We start from the raw sequence: 13,248 nt of genomic DNA on the forward strand, positions 1-13,248 counted from the left end.
ATGTCTGGTTTTAACGCATTGCAAAGGCGACAAGCATACATAACATTCCTCTAGTTTGTTTCCCTAACATGCGTAATGCAGAAGGTTAGATCATAATGCTTCATTCGTCGAAGAGAAAAATACATTAGCGACGGCAACAAAGGTTATAGGAAAGATATATGCCTAAGTATGAATACTGACAGCCATGCAGTTAGCGCATATAAAATACTTTACAAACATCGCTGAACATTACCGAAGACACAGTTATGCACCACGCAATGCCATCTTGCTTGCCTTGGTATGAATATTACCTAGATACCATTCACTAACGCAATAGTCCGTCTGGCTGTCAGTCTGTTGGCCAACGCTTACAATGATGGCGCCTCAGAAATGGCGCCTCGAAGATGAGGTGCAAGGTTGCTGACGCAGCCTTAAAATCAAACGTATGAAGCACCTACCAACCTTCCACCCATTAGTCACCACGTTTTGGAAAAAATGGATAGATGTTTCCTGGGCTAATTTCAGCCGGGCTTGGTCATGATGTCTCTTGAATAATAAAACGGAACACCCCCAGTCACCTACTGCGTCTGTATAGACGGTCCATTACGTTAATTAAGATGTTTGTTTGGGGGTGATCGAACTTCACCTTGTAAATTTAAGAATCTGGGACGGACTTCCTAATTATACAAGAATTGGTCTGGGAGGAATAGGAACCCTTAATGAGTCAGATTGGAATCAGAAGTTTCCATCAATTAAAAGGGGATATCGTCATTTCTCTGAATTGTAATTTGAGGAAAGGGGCTGGGCCAGTCTGTCTACCAATCCGAAACTACTGCAAGGCGTTGACCTTTAATGGGTTGTACAGTCCTGACTTGCATTTTAAAATGCGTCTGGATAAGATTAATAATGTATCACTCATAGCACATTTTTCAAGTTTAATTTCAAAAAGGTGAAATGGGCAAAGAATTATTTAAAAAAAATATGTCTTCATGTATTTCACAATTTAGATAAAGTGCAAATCATACAACTCGACAAAGCTGGTCTGTTCCGAGATCTTGCTTTAAAATGCGTAAGGACTTTGTGAAAAGTAATCACTGTAATTAGTGATTATAAACTGAGCGAATTCCCACTCATCCTGTCTATTAGATCTCATTACCTAATCATGCTAATTGTATTGTGAGCTGACATTAAAGAGTCAAAATCCAACCACAATTTCATGATTACTCTTTTTTTTAAATTTACTATAGTTATGGACAAATGTCCCACAAATCTTACGAAAATCGTTGTGTAAGGGGTCACATAGGCAAGAACCTTTCTTCTATATGTTCAGAACTAATTTATCTTTGAGCTTTGATTATAATTAGGGCAGAGGGTGGACATCATGGTTAGGTCTACACTCCAGATTAAGTATTTGTTCTTCAAAAGCATACATTAGCCACGTGCATAACAATTTGTCATGTTTTGAAGGGAATATCGAGAACCGAACATACTTAACACCCATCCTCGCAAAGGCGCACTGTCGAAGCTTGGATTTTGTCTTTCTTTCAAGAATGTAATAAAGAAGCGTGATTTAGTGAAATATCTACCAACCGTTAATCATTTTTCAACCCTAGGTTGATACAGCTGACGATTATGACATGGATACATTCATGAGCGTTCATGTAATGCACCTCTCTCAAGACGATCCTACTTGGACCGCACACGCGCACATATTTTGGTGATGAGTTTGCGCGCGTATTTTATTAGGTTTTGCGAATCACACGTAAGTGATTAAAGAGCGGAAGATACTTCAGAATTGTTGGGCCTCCATCTCAGATGGTCGTATTTTTTCCCCTGTAATCACTGGTAATGATATACGCAAAGCTTCCTTCATTCATGCACTCCGATGAATCCTATTCTATGGGTTTTTTATGAAAAAAAAACTATTGGTCATTATTATGTGTGAAACACCCATAACATCAACAGTATTTAAGTTTCACGCATCTATTTGTCTTTATATACATTTTCAGTGTTTAAATCTTTGGCCTTTGTCTCCTCTTATCTCTTTTTTTTCCTTTAGCTACTTATGTATCTTGTAATCCTCTCTTTATTAGTCTACATAAATGAGAACATTTTAACATCCTAAACAACAAGTAAATAAGGATGATTACAGGGCATATGAGTCGCATACACTTCGAAGGAGACTCATAAATCACCCTCTGTCGCGTGTAATGTCCCATCTTAGCCCCGAGTCAACAAAGGATCCACCAGACCAAGTCGGGCTAACTTTCTCGACGTCGCCGCTCTGTTGAATACAGAATACCAGTTCCCAGCGGCTCTTCCCAAACCATCAAAACGACTTCTATATAAGCGGTATCTCTAAAAGCAATCATCACATTTGTGATGAATAGACTGCTCATGTGATAAAGCATGGGTATAATTCCCTGATCAGAAGATGAGCTGTTGTACTATACTCTCATCTTTGCACCCTAGTAATAGTCTGACGAGCCTTCGTTTAGGCCATTATCTCGGCTTTGTGGCTTAATGTTTTGATGAAAACTACAGGTCAGAGTGAGAGCTATAACAAAAAAATAATGTATAGACCAAATTGCCCTACTGGTTCCCATATTATTTTCAAAAAGTTAGCAGGACCTATAAAGCGATGCTTAAGCAGTGCTAAGGGTGGCCAAAAAGTATGTTGGGCTCATTTATTTATTCTGAAAAAAGTATAGTGACCATTCTTTTTTTTCATCTGTTATTATTTTTTTTTGTAATTTTAAGTTTAAAGTTTGTTAAGGATACAATTGCTTAAAACCCTCTCTGGAAAAGTTTTTATTTTGAAAAAAAAGTTGAAAAATGGCCCTTTCAAATCTTAACTTAAATTATTTTCTGCAATATGAGTCTATTTCACGTTTGAGAAATTATTTCATTCCTGCAGACCTTAACTCAAACTGAAATATTGACTCTAAATGATATAGTTTGTGACATCATCATATGTTGCATAAGGACAAGGACAACGTGTGAATAAACGTTTATGAAAATAAGCGCGATTCTAAATTTTGATGATATTATAATCGTTATGCTTGCTTGGTTGCTTTTTGTTTATCTATTCCACTCAAAATGTATCTGTATTAATGGAGAAAATCGAATTATTTTGTGAAATCAAGACTTTAAAGTGCCATAAACTTTCTTACTGTAGACCTGATTGCTTATTTTAACTGGATATTTGTGTATTGAGTCCCACTAGTTTTGGGATGGGGCAGGCCTTAGTTTCAGGAAACGGATATATGATAAAGGTGGTATCTAAATATTGGAAAGTAAATGACATCACAAACATTTTTATTTTGTTTTATTTATATGAAATAATGCGATATTCTAAACTTTCTTTCTGTAATATAAAATGAATAAACGGCTCCATGAACGATCGGAACCGCCAATGTTAAAGGGGTATGGAACCTTTGGAACCAGACAGCTTGTGTGAAAACAGAAAAATCAAAGAATAGAACAAAGAAAGTTTGAGAAAAATCGGACAAATAATGAGAAAGTAATGAGCATTTGAATTTTGCAATCACTAATGCTATGGAGATCCTCCCATTAGCAATGCGACAAGGATGTGTGATGTCAAATGTGAACAACTTTCCCTTTGATGCACTATAAAATACCCCAAAAAATGTATCTTTTTGCTTTTTCTTATGGTGATACAAACTCCTCCATGCTGTATTCTTTGAAAATCTGTATTACATGACCTCCTATAGGAAGAATACATGATCCACTGATAGATGTGATAAACTAGGCAGTTTAAGTGAAATATATACTAAAGTAATGGGGAGGGTTGTTCACAAGTGACATCACACATCTTTGTCGCGTTGCCAAGATGAGGATCTCCATAGCAAGAGATCACAAAATTAAAATGCTCATAACTTTCTTATTATTTGTCCGATTTAACTCAAACTTTTGTTGATTTGTTTCTTTGATTTTTCTGTTTTCACACAAGCTATCTTGTTCCAAAGATTTCATTCTCCTTTAATAATTAAATTCTAGTAATCAACAAATAACCAAAATAGAGGTATTTTATATGTCATAAATATTACCATTTTAATAATTGTAGTAAAAGGTCATTCGAATTCGTTCATATCTTTATCTTACCACCATCGGGACAACTTTTTTATCACTGTCAACCTCACCTTCATAGTGTTCACTTTAATTACCAATATTTATATGAAATTACTATTCATTAACAAAGGTGTACATATAACAAGTTTTCGTCAGTGCATTTCCTTTTCTTGTCAAAATTGAAATCTCCATAATTGCGTTTCGTTATTAAAGATATATATACTTCATTAATACAAAAAAATAATTTTAAAATATAAAATCAAATCCAAAAGGAATGACGTCGTAGGGCCACTCATGAGCATATTACATACAACGAATAAGCCTAACCTTTTTCGTGAATTTAAAGGGATGCTCTATGCTGAAGATATTTGTATCTCAATAGAGTAAAATTCACAGAGCAAAATTGGTTAAATAACGAATTTATTGAATTTTAAAGATTCGCATTATTTTGGTGAAACAGTTCTATTCATGTCTTCATGACGGGCTGATGATGTCATGTCCCCACTTATTCTTTTATATCTTATTTTATGAAAATGGGTTTATTCATTTTTTCTACCAAAAGCTAAAACAATTGGATAAATTGACGACTGAATAAGTGCATTATTTATTCATTGCTGCAACTTATTTCACCATAATATAGACACATTTATGAAATATAGAAACAATCATGATTTCATGTAATAACATAAGAAAAGGAAAGTGGGGATGTGACATCATCAGCCCACCTAATGAATATTCATGAAGTCATGCCTACAACTGTTTTAGCGGAATAATGCAAATCTTCAAAATTCAATAACCGACTTCGATGAAATTTTCAGCATTTTGCTCCGTGAATTTTACTCTATTTATCAAGATATAAATATCTTCAGCTCGGGGTATCCCTTTAAGCAAAATTTTAGAACTATCCTATTTTTCTATTTTGATGAAATTCAAGTGGTATGCTTGTTTGGTTTCTTCATTTCCATCTTAGATGTACTTCACCTTGGCGTTGAAGGTTTCGAATAAGAATATTCAGGAAAACAATTTCTTGTAACTGTATTTGTAAGGGGAAGTCGGTTACAACGTATATTTTTCGGAATGTGTACTGGAACAGTTATAAGATCGTTTATATACTCTCTCTGCCCTTGACCGAGGTGTCTTTCTATACATTGCTCTTTTATGTTACATCAAATAAAATAATACTTTTGCATTATTGATACCCACGTGTGTATGTGTTTTGAAAAAAAAATACGACACAGCTATATTTTCTTTTAGGGCCTATGCATAACAAACGTGTTGGGTTGATGGTGAATATTCCTTATCATTCATATCAATCCATCGAATTGTCCATGTCTTATTTCAGCAGCCAGCTATCATTTTTTAAGAAGACTCTTTCTTCTTCCAGAGGTTCTAGTACTTCTGAAACCTTTAAAGGATTATTCATAAAAATTGTTCGTTTAAAGTTGGTCCGTAAGTTAGCATATCTTAAATTTAACGGATCCACCAATTAAATTTCTACATATCCCATACACTCAGGTGAACCGTTTACATATTACCAGTATCGTCTTGTGGACAATTTTTTTTTCTTCAGAATTTTATATTTTCATGGAAATATACCTGAATATTTTTTATATTAAAACATTGGTAATTATACGAGATTAATCGTCATTGAAATTTGCTATTTTATGCCTGACGCTCAATTCCCCCCTGTCCCACGTCAACCCCACCCCTCCCCATCTCCTCAGCTTACCACTTTAACTCCAGACATGTCACCCATCATTCTTAGTAGTAATTTTCAGAAAATTTTAAAATTGTTTAGTCAAGTACTGATCACTGAAAAAATGGCATCCCTCCCCCTAAATTTTAGGTGCAATCATATGCTTTAATGTTTATGCCCTATTTCAAAACTTTCTCATTTTATTGATAACCAATTATATTATTTCTTGTTTTAAGCTCTCTCTCTAATCTATAATATCATTGCTTTTATAAACAATATACTTTTATCCTGAATAATAATTTCATTACCATATGTTATAATTTTTGAATTTCTTACAATTAATAAAAACATATATCTTCCTCGCTTCTCTGTCATGCAAAATGATATACATAAACAAATCTTACCATCACAGTCATCAATGACGTCATTTTCTTTCATATCTGATTCAGGTGAGTCTTTACTGTGGATGACTGTAACCGGTGAACCACCAGCTGAGCCCGTCGAGGGGTACGTTGGACTGATCTCCACCGATCTTTGCCCAGCAGATTTGGTAGTTGCTTGGGCGTCTTTGGGGCAGTTGTACCCGTCATACCCACCACTGGTGATGTATTTGTGCTTCTCGTCAAGTAAGGTGTGCGTTGTAGCGTGTGGACTCGTGTTTCCACCTCCACCACCACCATCGCTGGTGATGTACTTCGTCGCCAGAGTCCCGGCGGTGGTAAGGCTTACAGGTAAGGGTCCCGTGTGTGACACCGCAGCGGCAGTGTGATGATACACGGTGTTAGCATGGTTGGGATATCTATCATAGGCTTGATGCCGTCCGATCGAGTAGAATCCACCGCCAGATGCAGCCATCAGTCCTGATTCAAAGTTTTTTGGTCCACCCATGGCGTATGAGTAGGCCGAGTTGTCGAAGTCGTCTGCGACAGCCGACATGGGCACGGGCATGGTGGAGTAAGCATGGTGTTCGGCGGGATAAAACCAAGGCGATGCATAGCTGGTATTTTGGTCAGTTTGTAGATGATACATGTTCGCTGCTGTTGACACCTGAGGCGTCGTCGCCAGTCCATTGCCCGTGGTCGCCGTCACCACCGACGCCGCCTGGATCGATGTATCGGCAAATTTCGGTGTCAACGAGCATTTCGACGATCCGTGAATGATAGACGAATGTAAATCTGCTTGGACGGCGCCTTTTAAGGCAGCCGCAGTCACGTTATCTCCTCCATTTATCAATGAATTCACACAGAAGGCTGATGTCGTCATTTTAATATCGCTCGTATTTTTATGTCGTCGATATTACGGGCTAGTCCGGTGGAGACGGTGATAAACCCCCACGACCTGCGGGCATAAAACATAAGGAAGAGAGAGAACCTTGAAGTTGTCACGTGATGCATCTAGGCCAATAACCCGCCCTCATCAAGCATTTCCCCTCTATTTTCCTCCCAACAAAGACACAATTGGTAATAATCAGATCCGCGGAGAGCATGGGGTCGAATGAAATTAGAACAGACAAGGTTACTCCAGGTCGTAAATAGTAAGAATACTACCAAATATTAATATAATTAGCATAATACACATCACTATTGTCTTGAATTGGCTATTAACATTTATTGACATTTTGACAGACAATAGCCAAATGAAAATGCGGATAAGTTTTCCAAGACGTAATAAATCATTTTTCACATCTCATTTCTAGAAGTTAGATTTCACTTTTTATCCAAAAAGATAAATGAACAATACAAAATCTTTTAGAATATTTAATGCGAGTTTTCTACCCCGGGCTCTGCAGTAGATAAACAAAAACGTAATAATAACTTACTGCGTTTATTACACTTTGTTTATAAGCGCTTTGCTTTGTAATTATTATTACCCTGGTCGTCGGATCCTGGCATCCCCGCACACAATCTATGCACTTTCTCCACTCCCGGGGGGGGGGGGGGGGGCATTCCAACAAGAGTTACAAGACTCAATTGCTAGGCAAACTACATAGCCTAGACTTTCGCATCCTACCAGGTAAAGAGTGGCAAATTGTGGATTTACAGTTTGACACCTTGCCAAAAGACACTTGGCCGCTGTGGGATTCGAACACATGACCCTCTGATTGAAAGGCGAGGGTCATCAGAACCGCTACACCACGATGCTTTCACGACATAAACAACAATTGAAATACATTTATTTAGAACAATTATATTAAAATGTCACACGACCACCTCAATAATTTGGCGATGAGAGAGAGAGAAAAGATTACGACACCGAGTTTCGTTTATTTTCACAAAACAGATATATTAATAAAAAACGCGGATGGTATGCAAATGATAGAGTCCATGGTGTTTCTTATCCACTATTTATTTTCAATCTTACAATATGAAACACTTTTTTTGTAGAGTCAACAAGATGGTATTGCAATATAATTCCACATGTTGTTCACGGAAGATTCAAATTCTGATTAAAGTTAAAACGAGCAAAGAAATAAAATAAAAAATCATAATCTATGATATGTATTTATCTATTTTTATTTATTTGTGGTTTTATTTAAAGAGGGTAGCCCTTTCAGTTACAAGAACTACTCGACCAAGGGGCCCTGTTTGATAAAGTACAAAAATAAAACAAAAATGGTAAATGTGTGACGTCATCATCGGTTTCTACATTTTCAATTCGCCTTTGTGTGCGTGTATTCTTGTTTATGAAATCCACTAAAACTGTCACTATGTTCTTTTTTTTTTAGATCCGATTTAAGTTGATTTTTAAAGTTATTGTTTTGTATTTTTTCCCTCGATTTCGCTTTAATTGTTTAAATCAACATAGTGATTGTGCGTGTAATTTATAATAAAAAATAGCACCAAATGAAAACAAGTTAAAAATATTTTAAAATGTAGGCCTAGAAAACTCCGCAGATAAACAGATGGCTTTCGATGACTTTTTCTGCATATGGTCAAGGTATACTCCCTCATGTCTTCAAACCGCATGAATTGATGTTCAAGTGACGACATACGTGATGTATCAAGAGGATACAGATATTTTTGTGAGCAAAAATCGTCAACAAAATGCAAATAGACTGTGAATTTAGTTCGTCTACCCCTTCCGAAATGGACACAAATTAATAATTCTAAAAAAATAATTTTGATTATGATAAACAAATCAGAAATTAAATTATCATGAGACAAGACTTGAAAGACGAAAATCTCATCTATGACTACACAAAAGTATTGTTGAGAATAAGCATATCGGCGAAGGTTTGGCGAAAATCAATGAAATAATAATGTAACTGAAAAAAAAAACGTCAAAAGTTAAGCTGTGGCGTCACATGCGAGCAGCTACAAAAATGTTAGTGATGATTAACAGTTGATTTCAACAGAATGGGAAAAATATCAAACAAGTTTACACTTAAAATTTGATCCAAATAGGAAGCAAAATAAGAAAGTTGTGACGATTTTAAATTTTGCTTGATTTCGCAACAAAACAGATTTATTCACATCCTGGTCCATAATATGAGGGAACTCATGATAAAACATATTCGCATTTGTTTTATATTATTGTATAATATGAAATTAAATTTTCTCAAGTTGTTTGGTTTATTTTGTGGTTGATGTAAGCAAGGGCGGCGGAACGAAGTTGAAATGGGAATGTGCAAAAGGGCACTATCTTACAACAAAAACAAAATAATAGAAAAATAGAATATCTACTCCACTCTAACAGACAGAACATGAATGTTTAAATTCCCTGACACTTCAAGGGATGCTCCGGGCTGAGAATAATATGATTTAAACAAATAAAGAAAAATCGGTCAACAAAACACTGAAAACTTGATCAAGATCGGACTAGAAATAACAAAGTTATGGCATTTTAAAGACATGCATTATTCCGGTGAAACTGTTCTAGGCATGTCTTCATGAATATTCAATGAGCAACTTGATGATGTCATATCCCCACTTTTTTATTATATAAAATTAGGTTTATTAAAAAAATTCTACATAGAACTGAAAAAAATGGGATTGACAACTGATTAAGTGCATTCGTTATTTATTGCCGCAACATATTTCATCACAATGGAGACACATTATTCACACACGTATGAAAAAATTGAAAAATTATGATTTCATGTAATAACATAAAAAAGGGAACGTGTGGATGTGACATCATCAGCCCACCTACTGAATATTCATGATGACGTGCATATAACTATTTTCACAAAACAGTGCTAAAACTTTAAAATTCAATAACTTTTGATGATTTTTTCAGCATTTAGCTGACAGTGAATTTTACTCTCTTTATTTAGAAAAAATATTTTCAGCCCGCAGTACCCCCTTTTAAGCATGAGGAATAAGGGCCAGTGGAACGTATCTTCATGGGGGGGGGGAGGGTACTTTAAATGTCAAAAGGGGGAAATGGGTAAGAAAAGATATTTTCACCATCAGACTACGTTTCTGCCTTGAGCAGCTTTGTGTTTTGTGATGTTAATGTGTCAAAATTAAGCAAAACCTTGAAAGGGATTTATGACTATTGAATATAAAACATTAATATAGTCATGTTACTAGGCCTATATATTAATTCAGCGAGGAGTGTGGATATATTTTGAAATTCCGTCTAAATCAAACGGATCTGTAGGATTCAATGAGCAAAGCTGTTTGGAAGGCAGAAATATCAAAATAAAATAATGACAACAATGTAAAACACGTAATTTCGTTATCATGTCAGATGAGGAACTAGGAAAGTGAAGTTCACTACTTTTACTCTCAGACATCCTGACCGGTTATTTTTTTCTTTTTTGCACATAGATGCGACTACAACACCAATCTTTTTCACCTTAAAATTTTCACCCTTCTTTTATATAAACATGATGAATTGCGTGGTTCTTTTTCGTGCTGATGTGTTTCCGTCTCAACACGGGACTACTGGCTTACTTCCTATCAGAGGGACGGGTAAAAGGATAAAGTACCTTACCCTATAGGATACAACCGCCATGGCCTTGCATGGATTCGAATCACACACCTTTAGATCGAGAAACTGAAGTCTACCACCATTAACTAAGCCAACAATATTGAAAATGGACATTATATTTGAAAATATTTAATTTGATCTTCATTTCATACTAAGACACGGACTAGATTGCTTGCAGCAAGCACTGAGCATTTTGAAGAAAAAAAAAACAGAATGAGAGTTAATCCTCAAACTTTTAGCTTCTCCGATTTACATGATTTAGTTCTTACATTTGACCGCAATAGAAATGCCCATCGATGCATATTGTAGACTTATTGTACAGTAAGTTCAGATACAAAAAAGGGCATTTCGTTTGAGAAGAGAAAGTGGCTGTCACAAAATTCCCACTAGAAAGACAATTTTTTATAACTTAGGGTCATCTTCGCGAAAAAAATGGAGTGCGGCCATTTTTCCCGCAAAAAGTAATTATTGTTTTTATTCTACGACGTGCCCCGTCACTGACAAAAATACATGTAAATAATTACATAAATAAAAGACAACTACTAGGCCTAGCAGTTACGAATTATTTCAGAACAGGTTTCAATTCACTCAGTTTGAATATACAATCAAACCAAACATATTTGCCTTTAAGTGAAATGGAGGAAATTGAATGGGTATTGGGCATGGGTGTAGTGGAGCATCGGGCCATTATACATGGGCCTAACTTTGCTACCTTGTGATGGATGGCATTAAGATGAGATACCATACTGTAAGGGTGCCCCTTCAGGAACGAAAACAAATGAAAAAAATATGAATTTAAAAAACACTAAATGATTTATAACATGAAATACATAAACAAAAGAGAATCAACTTCAAGGACGAAAATCCGCTTTTTATTAAAGTGTTACATCACAGAGGGCACAATACAAAATATAGGTTGACAAGGGGACATTTTCCCCGTAGTTTTTTTTTTCTTGGGAGGGGGAAGGGGCAAATACCGCCTTGCCCAAAGTGCTGCTACCACCTCAGAATTGAATTGAAATTAATCAAAATTGCCTTACAAGCATCTTGAATTATGAACAAACTAGAAAAAGAAAGGGACATATTTGAAAGATATTTTAGATTTACATTTATTTGGAAGTTCATAATTAAGTGCTCAAAATACTAGGTTTCACTTCGAAAATTTTAACTTCCGCCACTACATTAAAGGACAAATCCACCCCAACCAAAAATTGATTTGAATAAAAAGAGAAAAATCCAAAATCGGATGTAAAATCACAGAGGGCACAATACAAAATAAAGATTGACAAGGGGACATTTTTCCTTGGGGGCAAACTACCCCCCCCCGACGAGTCACAACCCATGCAAGGGACCTATCCCTGCCCCCCTGACGAGAAGTTGAAGTCCTTTTTTTTGGGGGGGGAGTCTTGTCAATTTTTTCTTTCTGCTGTGAAATGTCCTTTGTATCCTGTTGAGGGCTTTTTTCACATACACACAATTAAACATCCAACCTTAATCTTCATGTAAAACTTGATTTTCGTTTTTAGTTAAAATATAAAGACACCTAGCTCTGAATGTCAGGCATGCGTAGAAAAAAAAATCTTCTTCAAATTCAAGTCAGACATGTTTGGCGTCATGTCAGGAAATGAAAAAAACCCCACTTAATTAAATAAAAAAATCAGCCTCAAATCAAAGAGGGCGATAATACCGTCAACACGAACATGGAATTTTGAATTGTGCCATAAACAAAATAAGTCTTACTATTATTATTTTCCATGGATGCCTTCATCGATTCAATGGTAGACAATAACTGATCAGACTCGGAGAAGAAGTCAAGAAGGGCTATCCGTTATTTACTGGATCCCGAGAAAAAACTTTAACAATCATAAAAATACAGCTGAACAAATGAATCAAAATGAAAAAAAGATATTACATAACATTACTGATGCCTGGCATATAAAAAAAAAACGTGATTAAGAACAAAGTGCTCCTGTTAATGGTATTGGAAAAGAACCATCAATACATTTACGTGATTGTATTTTAATGATCATTTTCCTAGGTGATTTATTCTTCTCGATTTTATGATCCATATCATCTGGTAATGTCACCATGGTCGTAAATGAGCTGTAAATGCACTTTTCATAATGATCTTTGGGTGGCACGAATCACCATGATAACGCTGCGTTTAAAATTTCCATTTCAATTCAATTCTTTGCCAAATTAGTTAAATCTACATCTAATTTGTATGGGAACAAGATCACTGCTCAATTTGAACGTTGATTCTAATTGAGTTAATCGACATGATTAAGGTTAGTTGAGAGTTCTATCAAATTGATCAGAGAAAAAAAATCCAGCCCAAGTTAGGTTTATATAGATCTGTGAGAAAATATTACTATTGCATTGCGTCTAGCTATTTTTTTTCTAATATTAATTTTGCTCTTTAATTTTCATGTAGTTTTAGATTAAAATTTAAATAAGACATTTAAATACAAGATAAATCCTCCCTACTTTGCTTACCATACAATATCGGACTTAAGTGCGTCAAACTTGGTATGACATGCATG

At 35.6% G+C, this 13,248-nt stretch overlaps 1 protein-coding gene across 1 annotated transcript in view; it reads right to left on the bottom strand.

Annotated features, from left to right (window-relative positions):
* Positions 1 to 13,248, bottom strand: part of LOC121410695 (homeobox protein Hox-D9-like) — a 30,759-nt gene that overhangs the window by 13,490 nt on the left and 4,021 nt on the right. The window contains exon 2 of the mRNA XM_041602944.1: positions 6,172 to 7,105. Within this exon, the coding sequence (XP_041458878.1) occupies positions 6,172 to 7,030 (859 nt within the window). The 5' untranslated portion in view covers positions 7,031 to 7,105. The remainder of the gene's footprint in view (positions 1 to 6,171; positions 7,106 to 13,248) is intronic.

Source organism: Lytechinus variegatus, chromosome 3, assembly GCF_018143015.1.
Source record: "Lytechinus variegatus isolate NC3 chromosome 3, Lvar_3.0, whole genome shotgun sequence".
NCBI lineage: Eukaryota > Metazoa > Echinodermata > Echinoidea > Temnopleuroida > Toxopneustidae > Lytechinus > Lytechinus variegatus.